The sequence below is a fragment of the Oryctolagus cuniculus genome, chromosome 3, assembly GCF_964237555.1.
Source record: "Oryctolagus cuniculus chromosome 3, mOryCun1.1, whole genome shotgun sequence".
Lineage (NCBI taxonomy): Eukaryota > Metazoa > Chordata > Mammalia > Lagomorpha > Leporidae > Oryctolagus > Oryctolagus cuniculus.
The window spans coordinates 168,376,040-168,398,559 of NC_091434.1; the positions used below are offsets into that span (position 1 = coordinate 168,376,040).

General features: G+C 55.4%; 1 protein-coding gene across 2 annotated transcripts in view; it reads right to left on the reverse strand.

Annotated features, from left to right (window-relative positions):
• Window positions 1-22,520, reverse strand: part of PLXNA4 (plexin A4) — a 581,206-nt gene that overhangs the window by 340,926 nt on the left and 217,760 nt on the right. For both annotated transcript variants that reach the window (XM_051848991.2, XM_051848990.2), the window contains exon 2: window positions 9,933-11,204. In XM_051848991.2, coding sequence (XP_051704951.1) covers window positions 9,933-11,117 — 1,185 coding nt within the window. In that variant the 5' untranslated portion in view covers window positions 11,118-11,204. The remainder of the gene's footprint in view (window positions 1-9,932; window positions 11,205-22,520) is intronic.

Consider the following 22,520-nt stretch of genomic DNA (forward strand, 5'->3'; position numbering starts at 1 on the left):
AACTCGAGGTCGTAAAACCCACAACCCCACTTCACAGAGCGAGAAATCAAAGTCTGCAGGAAGAAGTGGCTCCCTTGGCTTCCTCTCAAGTTACTGGAGAAACAGGTACCAGGTCCACAGATTCCCAGTTCAGAAGGTAAAATCTGATCAGAAGCAGGAGTTTCCTCCCACACTGCTGGAGGGACTCACACCCCCGGAATGGGGCAAGCAGGATGCGGCCTGGGAAGAGCCCCCTCCCCCACTCCCTCCCTGCTGTGGTGCAGGAGGCACCCTCTGCCCTGCTGCCATCTCCAGAGCCCTGAGCCCAGCCAACTCACCCTGCAGAGGTGGCCTTGGGCCAATCACCAAAGCTGGCCCTCCCCCTTCCCCTCCCCCAGGTCTGCTCATGCAAAGGCCAGTGAGAGCCCAAGTTTCAAAGAGAAATACAAGTTAGGAGAGAAGGAGGAGGGGTTCCTGTGATGTGGGAAAGAAACGTCTTTGGATTCCTCATGCACAGTAGCACTGTTTCTTTCCATGGATGATACATACATGTGCATGCACACACACACACACACACACACACCAGCAGCTGACCACAGACACCTCTGCTGGAAGTGGAGAATGGGTGAATTACACAGATAAGATTTCAGCTTAGAGGGAGATACTGATCACATGGGCTGTGACAGTGCACATCTACATACAGCTCCGGTGGTGTGCCCCTCAGGACAGGGAGACCACGGTCACCCAGTTACTGGGAGCCAAAGCTCACATAGGGCCACTGACCCCTACGATGTTCATAAACGCAGCAGCTCTGACACACAAAACCCCTCTTTCCTTGGAGATGACTCCATGTGCCCTCCCGTCTGCCTCCTCAGGAGTGGAGGGGAGCAGAGAGGGTCCCTGGAGACTAGGAACATCGCTGGCAGGCTCTAGCAGGTGTAGGTTGAGCCTGATCAGCGAGCCTGTTACTCTAGATGCTGGCCCCACGTGCTGAGTGATCATTCCTGTAACTAAGAAGGAAATCAAAACTGATGATCCAGCCCCGATTTGTCTACTGTGCTACCTAAACATTCCTGTCTCTTTTATAAATTCTAATCCTCCCTCGTTAAGTCTGCTTGTGGTCTGTGCTGACCCCAGGAGGTTGGGTGCTCTGGAAAGCAAGCCGGAGAAGCACTGTCACAGGTGCAGGTTGGCCCAGCACCCTGGCTGAGAGCACAGACGGTGGGAATCAGGTCTCCCTCACTCTCTTCTTACAAATGCATCATCTCTGAATGTCCCTTCATTGTGTGCTTTTCTATGAGACTGGAGGGGAAATGAATGTGTACAGAGAAGGGAGTCAGCCAGCAAGCTGCAACCGTCATAACCTAGTTAGACAAACACGTTGCTGAAGGGCCTTAGTGAAAAGCATCCCAGGGCTGGGAAAGCCACTCAACAAACCATGGCCAAGTTCCCAGGACCCAAGTGTCCTGCTTTAGGCATAGCACGGAGACTGGGAGGGGGCCCAAGTCAGACAGAGGAAGTCATCAGGTTTTAGGAGCTCCATGAGCAGGCACGGGGTTGCTTCTGACGGCGATACTCAACCAATCAATTAATGCACCTAACAGCCTACGCTGAAAGCTGCTTGCTGAAAGAAATGCTTCTTTTTCATACTGATTTGGACATTTCTAAGCATGTTCTGGGACCCTCTGTGGCCCCACGTCACCCAATTCCAGTGCCGTCTTTTACTTGGCATCATGAAAAGCTCGCCTTCTGATAAGGAATGAACGTCTCCAAACTGAGTGGTTCTCCCAGGAGAGGGCCAGAAAGCTAAGCTAAGGCCAGACTGCCATGGGCTGCGAGCTCTGGCACTGTGTCCCTCCAAGGCAGTCAGAGAGCGCTCCACTCAGGGCCCTGGGGATTGGACCCACGACCTGGTGCTCATTAACTCAGCTGTCGAGAACCTCTATAAGCACACAGGGCTGCAGCACAAGACACCAGAGCCAGGCGTTGGCCCAGCAAGAGAATCGGGACTCTGCAGACAGCAGGCACACCATGGGGCAGTACAGGAGCCAAAACTGAACCCAGGGGAAGCCCCAGGAAGTGCAAGCATCGTGAATGGTGCCAGCCAAAGCCCAGTGTGGTGCTGCCCCTCTTCTTTTGCACCTCAGCTCCTGGGACCCTATCAGGAGTGGACAAACCCCACATGCCAACCTGCCAACCCCAAGTTCCCCTTCTCCCTCCCAGAGCCGCGGCAGACAACCTTGGCTGCCCCGGAGCCTGTAATTGGAGCGAGGAGCACCACGATGATTCAGTTTGTGTGTTTTCTGGCGGATGCCGGGAAGCAGCGGCCCCACTCGCCAGGCTGAGTTATGGGGTAGGTCATTCCCTTGTTAGTGGGAATAAATTTTATTAGCCCCGCTCTCGCTGCCGTGCCTCTTCCTCTCTTGCTCAGCAGGCCCGTGTGTGAGTCTGGGTAACGCAGCCTGCATGCGGGATAAATCAGCCGAACAAATCCCATTATATTTTGGAATGCTGACAGAGACACCGTAATGATACCGAGACCAGGCAAAGATGCGGGCTTTCTTCTCTCCGCTGATCCGGTTTCACGTGTGTGCACGGCATGTGAGGCCAAAGCCATAAAGGGAAAAGCAGCAAAGGAGAGGCCCGGCAGAGAGCTCCCTCAGCTGTCTCTGCTGTCCTTCTCCCCGGTCACTTTTCTGCTGAATAGGACCCATGTGCTGGCAGGTGGTCACCACTTCAGCTTGGCAAAGACCGGGGGACGCCTGAGCATAGTAGCAGCGCTGGTCTGGTTCGAAATGCACCTCCCCTGTGGAAGGTGTCACCTTAGCATTCATGTGTCCCAGAGAAAGGGAGGGGCAGGAGGAGGCACATCCCAGTGCCTAGGACCCTAAACGTGATGCCTGGGTCACGCATAACCCAGACCTCCCAAAGGCAGATACTGAAGGCGGGGGTGGGGGGGAGGAAGTAAGGATGAACTCCCAGTGTTGTTACGTTGCATCCCTTCTGTCCCACCGGGAAAGAAAATTGTTGTTGCCATGAAAACGTTGAAGCATCCAGAAAACACAAGGTGCTCTGTGTCATTATTCATCAACGTCCTCATGGCTCTCTCCTTGGGAGCCTCAGCACGCTTTATTAAAGGAATATGACTTTATTACCTGTGATAAAACTGTATCACACTCATAAAGCAAAAGGGAAAATGCTCATCAGCCCAGTTACTGTGGGGCTGGACTGGGACCTAATGGCCAGACTCTCAGGCCCAGGTCTCAGCCCCCATGCCACCCCTGAGGATGACAGGATGGAAGGCGAGGCCCAGAAATGCACGTTGGGGTTGCTGAGCAGGGCTGATCTCTGTGCTGAGTGAGGGGCTGGCTTCCCGTTTGGGCTGTGCCGCAGCATACTCCGAGCCGTGTGCGTGTGTGCACGTGGGAGCAATCTCCCTGCTGCAGCTGCTGAGAGTAGTGCGTGGGAGTGGGGGAGAAATCATAGGAAGAGGCAGAGAGAGAGGCTAAGAGACAGCAGTGCACAGTGAGCATGTGCGAGGGAGACAAGCAAACCCAGCAAACGGGTGGAGAAGCAGAGGGAGTGGAGACAGACCTCTGCGGGAGGCAGACAGATGCTGGGGCAATGCTGGGGGGAGAGGTGCAGGTGCACATGTTGCTGTGAGGACCGGCAGTAGATGACTTTGACTCAGCAACCTGTGCTGGGGTGTCTCAGCAGCTGTCCCAGTTAAAACCCAAGATGTGTGTGCAATTTCTGGGTCCTGCTAATCTTCCTTCCTGACCAGATGGCCTCCTGGGTGCACCTCCTGGGAAAACACATTCAGCCAAGGACATCAGCCTCAGACTGCGGCCTCCCATGAGACCCGGCACCCAACCAAGGTTGGGCCACCAACTGGAATACGTTCCCTACAAACCCTGCCAGCCAAAAACAAGGAGGGGCTGGGTGTTTCACTGGAATCCCTGGGACAAGAGGTGCTGGGAGAGAACCCCTGATTCTATCAAGACTGGGTCTGAGCCCCTGCAGGCACTCCAGTGCTCTTCCCTGTGGTCCACAGCACAGTGAGCTGTGAGCTGAAGGGGCCATGGCTCAGCCAAGGTCAGAGATGTGCAATGCATCAGGACATGCACACAGCAAACAGCATGCACCTGTCACAGGCCGAGGCATGAGCAGAGATGGAGAGAGGAGGCACGAGGCTGGGAAGAAGAGGTGTTCCCGATCTGAGGGAGGAGGGCAGCCAAGCAGAAAAGAGCAAACCTCGCATAGAGCCATCAACAACAGGATGCAACCTCAACCAGTCACCACTGTGCTTCCTGCCGACAGAGAAAAGAAAACACCCCACTCACACGGGCAGAAACCAGCCCCCAAGCCTGGGCGGCTGCCTGGCCACTCCGGATGCTCACTAGCTTGGTGTTTCAGGATCTCAGGCGCCAGACAGCTCTGAGTGACCATACAGGCCAGGAGGCGAGGCCAGCCTGGGTCTGGGGGGGGGGGTGACCTGGTCTCCCCAGCACTGCTGTTTGTGGGAAACCAACGAGTGACAGAAACACAGGAATGGGGCCCTCCTCCACCTCCCACAGATGCACACTCTGGGCCAGGAGGTGAAGCAGGTACATTCTTGGAGCCTCTCTGACCCTTGTGGGACTGGACAGAGCTGAGGGTGAACCCCGAGGGCAGGTGGGAGCTTGGCCTGGCCACAGTTCTCTCCAGGGGCTCCTGGAAGTATGGGAAGTGCCGAGTGCTCTGGCGCCCAGGATGGCAATGCCCTGTGATGCTGAGGCAGTGGCCGTGCCAGGAACAGGGGGAAAGCAGCAAGCTGACAATGGGGACAGGGCAGGGTCCAGTCCCTTCATCACATGCCATTGAGTGAAGTGTGGGACTCCCTGTTCCTCTGCTTCCCCCAGTGGATGGTGTGCCTGCCTTCTTCCTCACCCTACATGTGCAGAAGGGTGCAGCAGGCAGAAGGCACCTGCACAGCCATCCATGCCAACTCCTGAGTGGGGGGCCACAGCTCCCTGCTCCCACCACTGGGGCTTGATTTCAGGTCATAATTTCTGTCCCCAGGACCCCAATTTTCTAGCAGAAAGTCAAGGTCAAGGTCAAGGGAAGGTGAAGAGGCTGATCCCCACCTCTGCAACCTAAAACTGATGCTGCCCAACTCCAAAGTCCACTTCCTAAATGGACCCAAGCTCAGGGAAGATTGAGGTCCAGTGATAGATGGCCACTCCCACGACCATGGCGCCTGTCCCACCCCCTGGGCCCTAAAGGGCTGCTTGTGTGTGTGCACCTCTCCCCTCCACTCCCTGTGTCCCCTACAGACTGAGACCCTCCACGGTCTTGCATCCACCAGCAGTGAGAACACTGCCAGGGTCTAATGAAAGTATCACCATTTGTTAATTCACGGGGCAAGCAGAGAGGCTCATGGTCCATGAGGTCACCAGCCCCAATCAAAAGGCTAGAAGAAAGGGGCAGGAGGTGACAGTAGCTATGGTTGGGACCCTTGGGGATACCAGGTGCTTGGCCCACGTAAGACACAAGAATTTGGGCCACAACCACAATGGCTCTCCTGCTGGCTGCTACACCCCAGGTCACAAGTGGCGCATCCCCTCCCCGTAAGAGAAAGAGTGGGAGCTGCCACCTTGGCCTTCACGGGGCTTTGGCACATGAGAGAGACCACAGGCTGTGGACTCCTCAGCCCTACTGCAGACAGTGTTTCAGGGACCCTGGGGGCAGCCTTCAGAAGGGGCCAGGGACAGAGACCCCAGGTGCTGAGTGACAGAAAGAGAAGTTAACGCACCGTCTTTGACCCTCAAGTGCCCCAGATACGCTGGGGCCCTGGCAGCCCCTGGAGTCCTGGAGGACTATCCTGGCGCCCAGGCCCTAGCGAGATCCGCACTGCAGTTTCAGACTCCAACGCATCTGCTCTCAGATCCCTCTCTGCACTCAGGCTGGAAAACGAACCGGGACTCGGGGAAAGAGTGGCTCGAAGGCAAAGGCGGAAGGAAGCTGCCCCCACGTCCCGTGCGCACCAGAGCCCACCTAGATGGCTGCTGGCCCGGCCACTCGGGGCTTTGCGTGTGCCACGTGCCCTTACTCCCTGCAGGCCAGCCTTGCCTCTGCCGGGAGCCCAGCTCAGGCTTCCGACTGGCTCCACGCAGACGCCAGGGAGCCCTTGGGAGCCTGCAGCGTGGCAGGTTTTGGTCTCAAGCACAGCAACTCCCTAGCGAGTGGCTCCACGGACACCCAGGAAGGGCAGGCTGAGGCCCCCCGGCACTGTCCCCTACTCCACCTGTCACCCCAGTGAGCGTGGCAGAGGCCAGGGTTGGGCTGCTTTCTGCCCTGGAGGCTGCAGTCTAGGGGAAGGCAAAGCACCATGGGAAATGGAAGGGGCCAGAGAAGCCTGGAGGACCCCAGGACATGCATTCCAACGTAGAGAGGTAGGGCGAGGAATGCAGTAAGAATTACCCACTGGCTGTGTCCCATTTTTAAGCACCTTAAGTTGTAGCTACAAGGGTCTGCACTGTGGTTCCACCTGCTGGTTCACTCCTCAGATGGCAACAATGGCCAGCACTGGGCCAGGCAGAAGCCAGGAGCTTCATCCAGGTCTTCCAAATGGGTGGCAGGGGCCCACACACTTGTCCCATCCTCTGTTGCTCTCCCAGGCCATTAACAGGGAGCTGGATTGGAAGTGGAGTAGCCGGGACTCGAACCAGTGTCCATATGAGACACTGACATCACAGGTGGCAGCTTACTTGCTACACCACAGTGCCAGCTCCATAAATCTTTAAAAAAAAAAAAGTAGCTACAATAAAACCCACAAGGGCTCCCATACTACAAAATGCAAAACCTTGTACCCTGCTTCCACTGCTGTCCACAAGATGGAAGGTCTGTGAGATCCCACTCCCACTGCGTAGGCCTCCATGGTGCTAAGGCTGGCAGACAAGAGAGAACTCCAGAGTTCAGAGTTCATCTCGTCCCTGTGCCTCTAGACAGGAAAGGAAAGAGAAACCAACCCAAAAGGTCTTCGTAATGGGTCGAGGGGAAGCCAGGCTTGCAAACGGTGATGAAGGCTCCCCATTGGGGCCGCTCAGGAGTCTGGCCAGACTGATGCCGACATCGTGGGACACATGGGTGGTCTGAGCCGGGTCCAAATGCATTGTAACAAGAGGGCCTGAGCAAAGGGACTCAAGCCTTGGCCAAGTCAAAGGAAATGGATACTGTGCCTTAAAAAAAAAAAAAAAAAAAAAAAAAAGGCCAGGCCAGATTTGAAGACTGGCCGGGGAGCCAGCCCCAGCCCTGTACAGAGTTTCTGGCCTCCTCCTTTCTATTCTCAGCCCTGAACTTGCCTCTAACTTGAAAGGGCTAATTAAAGCCAAAAGAAAAATCAAAAGCTTGTTATCAGGCTCCATGAGTCCCAGTCCCGGCATTAGCCCGTCTTGCAAAGCTGTTTTCCCTCTGTTCTCTCCAAGGCTACCATGTGGCGTTAGCACCTGCAGCTCTGCAGACTTCCACAATGAACTTGGCTTTTGGTGGCAGACAGCAAGGGCAGGACAAACACGTCTGCCCTTGGGCTGTCTGATGGATCCCTGCAGCCAATGCGGCTCCCAAAAATGCAGGGTTGGGAGCAAGTGCTCTACAGCAAAGTGTTGGAGACTGCCAGCCCCTCCAGTCTCAGAAGTCTCCATTTGGGAAGCACACAGCATAAACTCACGACCTTCCACCATAAGTGGTATGTGTGCATGCTCATGGGAGGTATTTCTTGCATGTAAGCAAGCATGTGTGGGTGTGCACACTCGCATGTGCCTTTGCCTGTACCCTGCAGGCTGAGGGGACCCTCCTCAAGGGCTGACCACTCACACACAAGGCAAATGACCGGAGGCAATTCACTGACCTGGCTGGGTGCTAGTTTGAAGTGTGTCCTCTTCCAAACTCGTGCTGAAACTTAATTGCTATGGTAACAGTATTAAGAGATGGGGCTTTTGAGACGTGATTAAGCCATGAGCATTCTACCCTTAGGACTGGGTCAGTGTCATTACCGAGGGGGTGGACTCCTTATAAAAGGGGCTGGCACTGTTGGTAGTAGGTTAAGCCCCCACCTGCAGCACCAGCATCCAGTAGGGGCACCAGTTCGAGTCTCAGCTGCTCCTATTCCAATCCAATTCTCTGCTATGACCTGGGAAATCAGTGAAAGATGGCCCAAGTGTTTTGGCCCTTTCACCTACATGGGAGACCTGGAAGAAGCTTCTGGCTCCTGGCTTCAAATCTGCCCAGCTTTAGCCATTGCAGCCATTTGGGGAGTGAACCAGGGGATGGAAGACCTTTCTCTCTGTCTCTCCTTCCCTGTAACTCTACCTCTCAAATAAATAAAATCTTAAAAAAAAAAAAAGATCATTCAACCCTCTCACACTCTCTCTCTCTCATCATCTCTCTGCCCCTGGAGCAGGGGAAGCCTTCGATCATGCTCAGTTGCAGCTAGAGGGGACTGTCTCAGCACCAGCAGCCCACTGACCTCCCCGTGGACCTGGGGCCGAGCACGTGACACACACACAGCCCGGCAGACACAGCCTCTAGCCTGGCTCTGGTTTTCCGAGTTGAGGCTCCCTTCTCCCATCTCCTTTGTGACACGAGCAGCAGGCTTTCCAGAACCTCCCAGAAGGGATGCACTCTGAGTTTTTAGCTCCAGCATCTGGGTGACACCCAGCCCCTTCTCTCTCCTCCCCCCGCCCTGCTGGTTTGACACAGAATTCTGGTGTCAGACACCCCATCTGTCTGCTTCCCTTCTGTCTCCTCTCTTGGGGTCGCCAGGGTGCCAGCGCCCCTGAGACCTGCTCGGCAGGCACTCTTGCTTTATGAAGGGAAACTTAGACTGCTTAAGTTAATCAAGACACGTTTTCCTCGCATGGAATTCCACCAAGGTTTGAGCAGGAGTCAAGAATCAAATGAGGACAAGTGCATACTTGTACCTGATGGGCAAATGTTCCTGTATTCTCCCCAAATTAAGACGACAGCACAGATGTTTTTCTCAAACGAGGCGAATAATATTTTAAGTGGACAGAAGAAGCAAGACCGTGGAGGTATCATTACAAATCGCACTGTTTTAGAGACGAGCAGAAGTTTAGCAGAGAAGGGCAGATGCTTTCCCTGCCAGGTTCCAGGAGCCATCGGCCAGGCCACACCGGGAGCCAAGCCACTCGTTTCGCCTGTGGTCACACAGCAAGGCTGCACCCTGACATCGGCTCACCCCTTGGGTCCCACAGGCCCCTCAACCAAACCCTCTGGTTCCCTGCGGCCCTGCTGCCACCACTTGCTGCCTGCTGCCTGCTTCCTGACTTGGTGGCATGCCCCTTCCATGGCGCCAAGCACACGGCAGTCTTCATAAATCCAGCTTCCCCTCCCACTCCTTCTCTAAGCAAGTTCTGCCTTCCCCTGTGTGTTCATGGGGCTGCCCCAGTGAATGGTGGCTCTCCTTGTGCTAACCCCTATAGACACAAAGGGGCTGGAAGCAGGGCTCTCCTTAAATCCTGTACCTACACCAAAGGCAGAATGGCTCCTCACACTCCCCCTGCTCCGCCCCTGGACCTAATCTGAACTCCCAGGGAAGTGATGTGCAGGCTGGGTTCCGCAGAATCATGGCACCCATTTGATACTATGTACACCACGCTGTAGCCTTGGCTGTGACCAGCACATGCAACATCTACTGAGCCCATCCCCCACTCTCCCCAGCACTCCCACCCAGGACAAGGAGCCAGTAAGGATCAGAACAGAGGGCCCCAATAGAAGATATATGCTTCAGCTCCAGCTTCGACTCCCAGGCACTCAGAACGTTTGAACTGCTGATGATCTGAGCGCCTTGAGACCCAAGACGCAATGAACTCACTGGAGAAGACTGACATGCATGCTACAGGCCCCCGGGTCCTCACCATCCACGCCCCACCAGCCCAAGCCCACAGACTCACCGCGCTGCTACAGGGGATGTCTTTCACCTTGAGCCAGGCCAGGTCCAGCGTGCCCTCACCCCGGTAGCAGGACTGTAGCCGCTCCTTAATGCGGTCATTGATTTGCTTCAAGATGAAGATGCACAAGGCCGACTCATCCAGGGACTTCATCTTCCGCTTCTGGCCCTTGGAGAAGACGGTGAAGAGCAGGTGGTCGTCCAGATGCACCCCAAGGTTGCGGGCGAGCACGGCCCCGGCCTTGGACAGATAGGCGGCCTGCAGCAAGCGGTACTCCACCCCGTTGTGCTCACAGCCGATGGGCACCTCCACGTAGGAGTTGAAGGCTGTGTCCTCCTTACACAGCCTCACCAGCTTGGACGTGTACACCTGCTCCTTTGTGGTAGAGCCTGGGGGAGACACCATCTCAGGCTGAAGCGTCAAAAAGTAGACGAAGTTGCCACTGCTGAAACCATAGACGTAGTAGATATCGAAGTCGGGGATGACCGTGAACGTGTCGGACGGGATCTTGATCATGGAGGCCACAAACTCATCATGGAAGACGTAGGCGAACATGCCGTCCGCCTCCGAGTTCTTGGTCAGCTTCCGGCTGGAGATGGTGGGGAAGTACTCGGGCTTGCCGTCCACGGCCGTGGCGATGAACAGCTTATCATCCAGGTTGCTGTAGGAGACGATCACGCCGAAGACGGCGCCGCTGCCGTTGGCGCCCGACAGGTAGTGCTCCTTCTTGTGGAAGGGCTCGGCCAGCTTGAAGAGGTCATCCAGCCTCAGGAGCTTGCAGACGCCCTGGAACAGGCTCCCGCATGCGATCAGCCGGTTCTCCTTGTAGTCAATGAGCAGCATCTTGTTGACGTTGTTGGTGGTGGTCAGAGGCTCCATGCATGTCTGCACGATGCGGGGTGGGTAGCACTTGGGGTTGTCCTCGTCCGGCCCCGTCTGGTGGGTCACCAAGACCTTCAGGTCGCTGGACAGCTTGTAGATCCGGTTGACGGCCCCCAGGTAAATGTGCCCTGTCCTCTCGTCCACCACCAGGTGATTGAAGCTCTCGGCGGGCTCCCCTCGGAAGGTGGCAAAAGAGCGCTTCTGGGCCGGCGCGGGCGGCTGCCGAGACAGCAGCGTGCAGGAGCCCATGCCCACCATCAGGAGGTGGGAGAGCAGGCAAGTCCAGTTCCAGGGCATGGCTTTCATTTCAGAGCGGAGACGGGCAATACAGCAGCACTTGGCCACAGCTATGTCCTCGGCGAGGGGGCGCACGAGTCAGCAGGGCAGCGTCCCCTAGAGGAGAAAGGAAAGGCTATGAAGGCGGAGAGCCAGGGCCAGGCGTCACTCACCCACAGCCTGCCCGGGGCACCCCCTGGGGTGAGGGAGGGGTAGCCCCAGCCCCAGTGGCCACCTCTGTAATGAAAGTGGAGACTCTGAGGGTGCCTGGGATAACCACCAGCCACTGCCTCTGGAGAGCCTGCCTGCATGTCAGCCCCAGTCCCTCACTGAGCACAGATGTCTCATTTCCCCTTTGCAAGCCCTTCTGGGCTAAGTATCTTCCATCCGCCCTCCCGATCCACCATCTCCACCCTGTGTTCCCTGGGGGAGCTGACCTGTTGGTCAGCTGTAGAAGCCCGGAGGGAGGAGGAGAGGCAGGGGAAGGAAGCAGCACACAGCCTGCCCTGGCTCTGAGCCTCATGGGAGGGAGCTGTGCGGCCTCTCCACACCACCAGCCACCTCCAGGTTCTGTGAACCAGCTCCCGACGGACCCTAAGTGCCCAAGAGGCAGCAACAGGGGCTGTGTGCTTACTCTCCCCAAATACCGTGTTGCCCCTACTTTTATAAAGGGTCCCTTTGTTATGCTTTGCACCAGTAACTGAAATTGCTGGGACCCTGACTTGTACAGGACGTACAAAATGCTATTTCGCCCCCATGTTGCAGCCTGGGAAAATGAGTTTGGGGAAGTTATGTGGCTCACACAGCTAAACATGGTAGCAGTAGGTACATACTCTAGTAAGCTCATAGCCAGATCTCATTCTGAACATCTCAGTTTATCATGGTCTTGCTGGAGGCTGCGTAGCTAGAACTGTGCAGATTCATTTATTTACTTAAAAGGCAGAGTTACAGAGGGGCAGAGGCAGAGAGAGAGAGAGAGAGGTCTTCCATCTGCTGGTTCACTCCCTAGATGGCCACAAGGGTCGGAGCTGCACCGATCTAAAGCCAGGAGCCAGGAGCTTCTTCCAGGTCTCCCATGAGGGTGTAGGGACCCAAGGACCTGGGCCATCTTCCATTTCTTTCCCAGACCATAGCAGAGAGCTGGATTGGAAGTGGAGCAACCGGGACTTGAACTGGCACCCATATGGGATGCTGGCACTGCAGGTGGCAGCTTCACCCGCTACACCACAGCACTGGCCCCTGGACCCGATCTCCTAGGCAGTCCACTCCAGCTCCAGCCTCTCCGAATCTGGGGTTTGCAACAGCTGTGCCCCTCTGCCAGACGGTGCAGGGAGGCCACATCCTCCAACCATTCTGACTGTGGCAGCACCAGGCCCTCTGGCTGCAATGCCCAGCCCTGGCCCTAATGTCATTTTAACAAGGCCGATCTTGGCTGTCTCCCATAGTGGGGCCTCCTCTGAGAGCTTTTCATTCAAGGGAGAGAAAAAAACTGTTTTAGGAAGAAAGCAGTCAGTAAATAATGGAGTCTCCGAGGAGCCAAATCGCTTTGCATCCTGACAGTGCCCTTCAATTCTACCCAAGGTGCTTTCTGCGTGTGTATCAGCACACGGCTCCATGTTCCTCCCAGTACAGGAGACTCGGAGCCGGGTTTGCCAGGGTCTTATTTGGAAGCATCTTTGGCTCTTAGGAATTTCACTCATTTTCTCCTAAACTCCTCAAACACAGGACCTGAGAAGGGGGAAAACCATTAAGCCACCAAAACCTCCCTGGCAGGGGAGACCACTAGCTTGGGTAGAAACCAAGAGAGAGAAAGAAAGAAAATCAAAGACGATATGAAAACACAGGTCTTCTCAAGGAAGCGTCAGGGGAGGAAGTTTCTCGCAGGTGGAGCACCCAACCAACAGCAGTGCTATTAGCCCAAGGCCTTCACTCATTCACCCAAGAGGCAAGTGTTAGCTCAGAGAGCACACGACACACGCAAGAGACATGGGGTCCAGAGATGGGCGTCTCAGACAATCTATAGCCAAGTCCTGTGGATGCACTGGAAGCTCCATTATTGCACAAGGGGAGAAGCCGCGGGGCATGCTTTGGAATGCTCTGGAAGGGAAAATCGGGAAAGCAGACTTCCAGCTGGGGGTACGGGGCAGGAGGACTTGGGGCAAAGGATGGCACTGAGCCAAGCTGTGAACCTGGAAAGAACAGGCCAGGCTGGAAGGCCAAGGCCTTTTCGTAGAGGAGCCAACACAGAGAAAGGTGTGGCACAGCAAACCAGGCGCAGACCAGCATGAGTCTGTCTGGAGAAGACGACGAGGCAGGCACGGGAAAGCCACAAGGGGGCACGGAAATCAAAATGTGCAGTGTGGAGGAAAGAAAGGAGCAACAGCCCCCAAGGGGAGCTACCGCGTTTCTGTCAATTTAGCCTTGGCCTTGGCCGGAGCAGAGGCTGGAGTGGAGGCTGAGTCCAGCGAGGGCTGGGCGGGTCTGTCTCACTCACTCACTACCACCACCACCCCTGTGTCCACAGCACCAGAATAATGGCCCACCATCTACCAGAGGCTGTGTGTGTGTGTGCATTTTGAGTTAGCTACCATGTTTACAACTAATGTATTTATTTTCATTTTTCTGAAAGGCAGGGAGACAGATCTTTCATCCACATTTCCACAGTCCACTTTCGTACCTACAAGAGGCAAGACTGGGCCAAGCCAAAATCAGGAACTCAATCCAGGTCTCCCACAAGGATGGCAGGGACCCAAAGCACTTGAGCCACCACCTGCTGCCTCCTGGGGTGCACAGGGGCAAGGAGCTGGAATTAGAAACAGTGCCAGAACTCAAGCTCAGGCACCCCATATGGGACGTGGGCATCCCAACCACTGGGCCAAGTGCCTGTCGCCACTCAACAGCTATGTTTTGGCAGGGAGAAAGAGGGGCTGGAAGCAAGCGGGAATGTATTCGTGGAGCCTTGTCTGCACCCCAGGCTCATGCAAATGCCTTCACATAGATGACCAGTCAGCATCGCACCTGCTCTCTGAGGTCGGGGTTATCTGACCCATTTTTCAGTTCAGAAAACTTCAGCTCTTCTAGAATTAGAAAGTGTCAAACTTGGAGTTGAAACTCAGGTTTGTGCCACTGCTAAATCCTTACTCTTTCCAGAAATGTACGGTTGCAGAGCCTAGAATATACTGAGAATTCATAAAAATTCCAAACACAGAAACCCCGGGACATTACCTCCCAACAGCAGGAGGAAGCAAAGTCGCCCTGACCCACGGGGCACCACCTGGAAGATAACGCCCATCAGGTGGGTGCTATCACCACCGCCCTTTGCCTCCAAAAGTGTTAGCAACGTACAGCACCTGGCACAGGGCCTCTGCCTGGCACACAGTAAGTGCTTACAAAACAACGTGCTGTTGTTGCTGTCAACAAGGCGGAAATGGGACTGGGAGGGTTGTGATGATGATGAGACAGGACCTGCAGGCACACCTCAACTGGAGTGATGAGAAGCCATGATGGTTCATCTTGTACTGACTGTGCAGACCCAAGGGCCAGAGAAGAACCCAGAAGGTATTGCTCTGAAAGGGAATAGCCCACTTAATGAGTCCCAATCCCTGATCTTAGAGACAAAGGAGGTGAAATCCAGAGAGGTCAAATGAATTTGTCAGAAGCCATGTAGACTTAGAGGCGTTCAGGCCGCTGAGTCCCGGCCCAGAACTCTCCCCATGGCCATGGCCTCTCTGCTGACTTTTGAACCTGCTCCAGCAGCTGCTCCTTGGCCTTTGTCTAAAAGAGATGTTCTTCGGGCACCCTCCACTCTGCTGGCTAACACAGCCTCAAAACATGTGTTCCAACCACCCAGTTCCAGCAGGTCTGGTAATAATCCTCCTTCCAGACAGGCAGGTGCACGTCGGGGCTCAGCCGCCAACTCTTCTGGCGGGAACTTTCAGCAGTCCCTGTATCCACACGTGCCACGCACGGGGCAAAGTGTGGCTGCCACATGGCCTGCCTCGCTGCGTCTGCTCACAGACGCCCAGCCACAGTCTGCGTGCGGCGAGGCAAGCCAGCCTGTAATTGTGAACTTAACAAGCAGAAAGGTGCAGGGCTCATTCTCCATCTCCTATTAGGCACTGAAGTGGAGTGCAGTCATGCCTCTCAAACACCTACCACCCTCATCTGGGACCGGGAGCTGACTACACCCACAGGGGAAGAGGGCCGGGGAAGCAGGGACATTGGGTGAGAATAGCCAGCCCCTCGGTTCACACGCTGCAGGAGACACTGGCTCAAAAATAAGCAATGGAGAACTGGTGGAGGAAGGGGAGGGAAGAAGGATGGGGGCTCCAGCCTGCTTCACCAGCACCCCCACTGGATCCCTGCAGAGGTAACCCAATAGTAGCCACCCCATCCCAGCTCCGCCCCCCCCCCCCCACAGTAGGCAAAGTCACTCATTCACTGCTGGCAAGGCTGTCTAAGGCTTCTCCAATGACAAACTTGGAGCTTTCCATGTAGTCTCCCTTCTGAGCCATCGAACCTTGCAAGCAATGACCCCAACCAGCAAGTCCCCATCCCAAATTCAGATCCTACCAACACTTCACTCTCAAATTATCATTTAGCTGACTTTAAAATACAGTGTGAGAGGTAGCGAGCAGAGAGCACACCCTCCCGTGGCAAATAACAGCACTGACTCACACCCAAGATTTCCCCCCAAAGCACCCCTGAACCAGGCAGGGTGAGAAAGGGAGCCAGAGGCAGGAGACCTGCAGGACCCTGAATCAAAGCCAAACACGCTGCCATTTCCCTTCCTCTGAAGTCAGATTTTACTTCTGCGTGGTCTCAGGAGAGCTGGGACTCGATTTTAGAAGCTGATCATCATTTTGATTAGAGAAATTGGGGCTGTCTTTGTTTTATGTGGCAAGTTTTGAAGAGCTCAAACTAATTTTCCTGAAATTGCACCATCCTCTCAGATTCCTGAGTGGCAGAGAGAAAGTTATTACAGAGTGGTTTAAAATAGCAATTACCTCGCAGAATCACTTCAGCGCTGGCAAAGTGTTTTCATATACAATACTTGGCTCTGATCTTACTGCTTCTGACGATTCTGTTAGGTTGATGAGGTACTTCCAAGTGTATATCCCCTTGACAGATGAGGAAACTGAGGGCATGAGCAGGTGCAGATCCTGGCCTCAGCCAGGAGGTCACACACAGCCATGCTGGGTCTCCCACATTTGATTACAGTCCATTTGCTGGGTGTCCAGGCTGTGGGTCCACCCTGCAGGCTTTGGACAGGGAGCTGTGAGCTCCTTCCTCGGAATCAATCCATCAATCTCTCTCTCTCTCTCTCTCTCTCTCAACATGCATATGTTCTGGTCCCTGAAGAACCTTGGCTGATACACTCACGGTCAAACAAGCGGTCGGAGACACTGGACATCTGTTGTTTTGCTGCCATTCACTCGTCCCCTGGTAATCCACGGGTCTCATCCACCACCGTGACTGGGTCAGAGACAAGTCCTTGGTTGAGTCAGACACCACATAGGCAACAGACCCTGGCTGAGAAGGCAGACTGGAGGGTTCCAGCCCTTCCACTGGCTGTCACCTTGAGGAAGCACAGGCCTGAGGACTGCTGGCATCAGCCTGTGACCACGGGGGTGGGAGGAGGGCTAGGAGCAGAGCTCAGGCAGGGATGGAAAGCCCTGGGTCCCTGTCCCAGTGCCATTGTGTGTCTACATCACGTGCAGGAAGCTGGCTCCATGCCTGCCCTTCCAAGTCACCCAAGCCAAAACATTCCCCTCTTCTCTCTCATACATCAATTTGGGCTCAGGTTTCTGGCATTTGTGAATGCACGATCCAAACCCAGGCTCAGAAAAACCCAGAAGAGTCCATGCCCTTCACCACATCCTCTCTAACAGACTATTCCGCCACGGGAGGAGCTGAGCAAGCCAGACAGACTGTTGCATGCCCACGGCCACAGAGAGGAAGCATAGTTTGACACAGAGCAGTGTTGTCCCAGGTGAGATAGGGCGGTGTGTGTGTGTGTGTGTGTGTGTGTGTGTATGTGTGACTTCCACTTGCAAACACAACGCTCCCTCTATCTTTCTGAGCATTTTCCTTAAGGGTCACACCAGCAGGCCTCTGGGAAATTCTCCACCTGTTCAGGCTTCCGTATTCAGATTGGCTTGTTATTCAAGTGAAGGCTTCCCCGATCCTGGCACAGGCTACCATGCACCTGTTGTGTCAGTGCATGAAGCAGTACCTACTACGGTGTCCCATTTTGTCTGGTATTGTATTTTTCCTCGATGTTCCTCAACAACAAGGATTATATATTTTTCCCACCACTGTTTTCTCTACTTCTAAGCCCCAAGCCTGACATACAGTGGGTGTGTAATAAGCACCTACTGTTTATGGCTATAGCATCAGAGTATGAGACATGCAGGTGACAGCACCGGTACCTGAGGAACAAAGTAAAGCCTGGTGCTGGGCCAGCCAACAGCTCTAACAGGGACCAAACTAACAAAGCTGGTTTTAGCCTGCTCCCATCAGGGCATATAAATACTTAACATCATCAGCTCTGTCCTCGTAACCCATGAGTTCAAACACATGGGAGAAACTACACCTTTCACATTTCTTTTTTTTTTTTTTTTTTTTTTTTTTTTTTGACAGGCAGAGTGGACAGTGAGAGAAAGAGACAGAGAGAAAGGTCTTCCTTTGCTGTTGGTTCACCCTCCAATGACCGCCACGGCCAGCGCACCGCGCTGATCCAATGGCAGGAGCCAGGTGCTTCTCCTGGTCTCCCATGGGGTGCAGGGCCCAAACACTTGGGCCATCCTCCACTGCACTCCCGGGCCACAGCAGAGAGCTGGCCTGGAAGAGGAGCAACTGGGACAGAATCCGGCGCCCCGACCGGGACTAGAACCCGGTGTGCCGGCGCTGCAAGGCGGAGGATTAGCCTAGTGAGCCGCGGCGCTGGCCAAGAAACTACACCTTTCATATGTGATTTATAGGGAGGCTGACCCATCCAGCAGCCAGAATATGTAGTCACTTTGAGTCTGCAAACCAGACTTTGAGGACCACCACCCTATTCAGTAAAGGAAATCAATTCTGTGAAGGAGAAGGAACTGGGCCTGGAAATGAACTTGCAACAAGGACAACCTAGACAGCGCAGGAGACAGAAGTTGCTGCAAGTCAGCAGGCAGCTGCTCATGAAGCCAAGGACTGTTGATCGACCACGCAGAGTCCTGGCGGAGTGCAGGCGGCACAGGGACTCCCGAGCAGATGGTCTCCTAGAGCGTCCTCGGCTGTCCCACTGGCCAGCTCTGTAGAACGTACCTTCCAGCCCCCACTAGAAACCAGGAACTTCCACACGGTAACCGTCAAGGGGGTGGGGCCGGGGGGGCAGGATGCTAACTCTGCACCAAACAGGTGCTCCCCATGCACACGCTCCCCCTGCGGCTGCAGGTGTGAAGTCGGCGGTGAGAGGCAGCCATCATCCTCTGCTCCACACTGTACCCAAGTGTGACCGTGCAAATAGGGAGAGAGCATCCCAGTGACACTGTGCCACGGCAAAGCCGGGAAGACACACCGGCGTGCAGGTGTTCTTGCTGTGGTTTGAATGCATCTCCCAGATGTCCTGGAAACTGGGTGATCATCGGGATTAGATAAGGTCGTGAGGGCGGGGGCCCCGTGGGTTTATGGGAAGCAGATGAGAGGCCTCAGCTGACGCACACTTGTTCTGTCTCACCACACAATGCCCTCAACTCTGCTAGGACGCAGCCACCAGCCCTTCAGCTGGGCTCTGGCACCAAGCTCTTGGTGCCCCCAGAATCGCGAGGCTCCTCTGACTGATTCAGTCTGTCTTGGGTATTGGTCTCTTCAGACTTTGTGTCTTCATGCCTCAGTCTTAGGCCCCTGTGTATACTTCACCCAAGCTTGGGTGTTTCACAACACCGACGGGAAAGGGACCACGATTCTTCTCTTCCTGGGTAAGTGGGATGCTGAGGCCCTGTGGGATAGTGGATCCTCGCGTTGGAAGAATTCACCTGCTCACCAGGAGCAGCGCAGCAGGTCAGGGAGAAGCCCTTGCTGTATGGGGCGAAGCTCGGAAACTGTGGATTTGTGTGTTAGGACACTTAGCACCACCCTTAACTGACACTCACAGAAACACAGGGGGCACAGCTGCACACTGCAGCTGGCGCTCAGCCCTCGAATGCTGGCAGCACATCGGGCTGCTAACCCTGGGAGCGTCCTCCTTAGACGTCCACAGCCCCACCTGGTTCCCGAAGCTGGACCGCGGGCCATCACGCTCAGAGAGATGAAGACGATGGTGCCAACGTTTGCAGGACACAGGCCTCAGTGGCCTTCCTAAGTGTCGGGGGTGGGGAGGCAGGATGTATATGCAGCTGAGGTCAGTGCGCTGGGGGGGCCTGAGCAACCTTCAAGGCACCTCCAGGCTGGCTCTCTATTGCATTCAAGAGACACTAGACCCTTAGAGTTCTAAATGTGCAAATAGACAAATGCCTTTTCCAGGTTCATGAGCTCTCCATTCAGGATAAGAGCTTCAGTAAGTGACGGATATGTTTCCCATCTGTACTTGTCACCTTGGAAGGGAAAGCCAGGAATTGGTTTCTGTAAGTGGGAGCCATGAATTGTGCTTTGTGCCTTTCTCTGGAGAACTGTGTTTACACGCACCATCTATGGTCCAGTCTGGTGCTCCCAACGGGGTACCTGTCCACCTCACTGCAACCAAACCGTGGCTTTCACTTGCCACCACTTGCCACGGTCCCGGTCTCAGAAGTGAGGGCCACATTCATAAAGGGAACAGGGTGAGTGCAGGTGTCCCAGTGCAATCCGTCACCACCATCACCGTGGAGCACCAAGTCACAGCAGCTGTCTTCCAAAGAGGGGCCCACGGCACTGTCCTCAAACAAACCTACTTATACATGGAGGCCTTGGAAGGGCTTGCTCAGCCCAGGATTCAGGGGGCCTTCCCCGTACCTCCTTGCCATCCTGCCACTTCTCTTCTGCTGCTCTTCTGAGCAAAGACAAATGTAAGATTGGTGGTTGGGGGCACAGCTGGGGGAAGGGCATGGGGAAGAAGGAGCCACAGGCCGCCAGGCAACCAGCCGGGTCCTAAAGAAATTCAGCACCAAGCTTAAGCTACACAGGGCTCCTAATCCTCACTTCCCAGCTGCTGAAGAGAGGCTGGGGGGTCGGGGGAAGGGGGGCGGTGGTCACCATGGACGGAGCCTTTGGAGCCGGCCAGGAGCAGCCCCTGCAGGAGGGGCAGTCTGTGCTGCTCCATTTAGAGGTCTGGTGCCCGGGTCCTCTGCAGCCTCTGCCTCTGGTTCCCACCTGCTCCTGCCCCTGTCCCCCCAGCCCCCCTGTGCTCAGCTTCGAGGCTGTGGAGCCACCTCTCCCTGGCCAAGTCTGCACTCTCAGTGGCCAATAGGCACTGCAGCCCCAGACAAACTCTTTCTGGGCACAGGAGGCAGCCCTTTATATTCCAGACACTGCGCCCCACGTCGGGGAGTCGCTAAGCAATGGCTTTCTTTACTCCAAGCCTGGCGGTGTGCTTTAAAAACACGGCGCTCCCTAGAGAAGCTTGGCTTGGAGAGAGAAAAATCCTCTGCTTCTCTCCAGCTTCTCATTTAAAGAAACAGGCCAGCTGGGGGTGGGGGCGTCGGCTGCCCCACCTGAAGGTAGCATCAAGACCTGCTCTGCAAAAGCGGTGCTGCCTGGCACCAGGGTGGCCACCACCTCCTGGCCTGAGCCCCCTTGGCCCAGCCCACAAGGAATGCTCTGTCCAGGGCCCACTGGGGGAAGGGCACTGGCTCTCAGTGTTCAGATGGTCTCCTGTTGGCCTCTGGATGTGCACAAACAGAGGGACCCCAGGGAAGGTGGCCAAGATACCCCAAAACTGGGCAAAGAGGCATCTGTTGTCTTGTTGCCCCAAGACCTGGGTGCACAGAGAACGGGCACGGGGCCCACCACACACTGCCGACACTCACCTCCCCACTCAGTTGTCTCACCCACATGGCCTAGGCTTCTATCACTGACTGGTTTTGTAATACAGATTCATTTATAGAAAAGGTGGAGTTACAGATAGAGAGGGGGAGACAGAGAGAGAGAGAGGGGAGAGATCTTACCCTCTGCTGGCTCATTCTCCAAATGCCCACAATAGCCAGGAGCCAGAAACTCCATCCAGGTCTCCCATATGGTTGGTAGGGACTAGATACTTGGGCCACCTGCTGCTGCTTTCCCAGGTACATTAGCAAGGAACTGGATTCAAAGCAGAGTAGCTGGGACTTGAACTGGCACTCCAATATGGGATGCCAGCCTGGCAAGAGCTTAGCCCACTGCACCACAGTGTCAGCCCCTTAGCTGACTGGTTTGCATCTGGAAAAGAGATACACCGCCACCCTCCCAGCCCCAAGCACTGGGCCCACTCCCCCTGACACTCAGCCGTTCTGACTCCCAGCCCGACGCCCACACTGAGGCCGCACCCGGCAGTCTCAGCCCCAGCGGCCCTGCACCACCTCTGGCGGTCAGAAGAGGACGTTGGGTGTTCTCAGCTCACAGCCGCGCCCACTGCAGCCAAGTCACCCACCAGAGCCTCCTCTCTCTGAACCTCCACGGCCAAGAACGCTCCAGCGTCCAGAATGGCCACCGTCTTCAGCTGCCGCGGTTCTGCTAAGGAACCGCCCTTCACGCCTGCTGCCCCAGTTCCCCTTTCTGTGTTTCTGGCAATAGGGTGGTGAGGAGACATCACCAAGTTCCTTCCGGGGCCAACTCCAGAAGAAGTGGGAGCGAAACATGCCCGGCCCCGCAGACCCCAGCCTTCCGACGCTGGCTGGGGCCACCTGTCCACAGGGATGACTGCGACACCTGGGCTGGTTTTTCCTGGAAGACAAATGGCTGGCATTTCAGGTTCCCTCCAGAGAGCCTCCGTATCTCTGCTAAAGTTGGCTTTTTGGTTCCCTAAATCTAAACCATGGATGGCTCAGAGCCTTGGCCAGGGTGGAGAACCAGGCCCAGTCCTCACTCCCTGGGGTCTGCCTCATGCAGTAAGAGAGGGAACCAGGCTGGGCCATACTTCACCAGCCCAGGTGTCGGTCCAGCCCACCCAGCCTGCAGAGAGAGGGGCCCCTGCTTCTTTGGGCCTCTGGGGACCTGCACACCAATAGGCTTCCTGATGGGCCAGTCAGCCCAGGGTGTCCAGGCCCTGGAACGGCCTACCCACCTGCAGGCCTAAGGCACCTCTCTGCAAGTTGATTCTGCCTGCATGATCTGACCCACTTCCCATGGTGCACGAGTTAGAGGAAGACCTGGAAATTCTCTCCTTCAACTGGTGTGGAATCTAAGTAGACCTTCCTCACTGCAGGTCTGGGAAGGACACTAAATGCAGGGGGCTTAGAGAACGCCAGCTGGGCAGCTATGCTCCCAGATCTCTGGGGC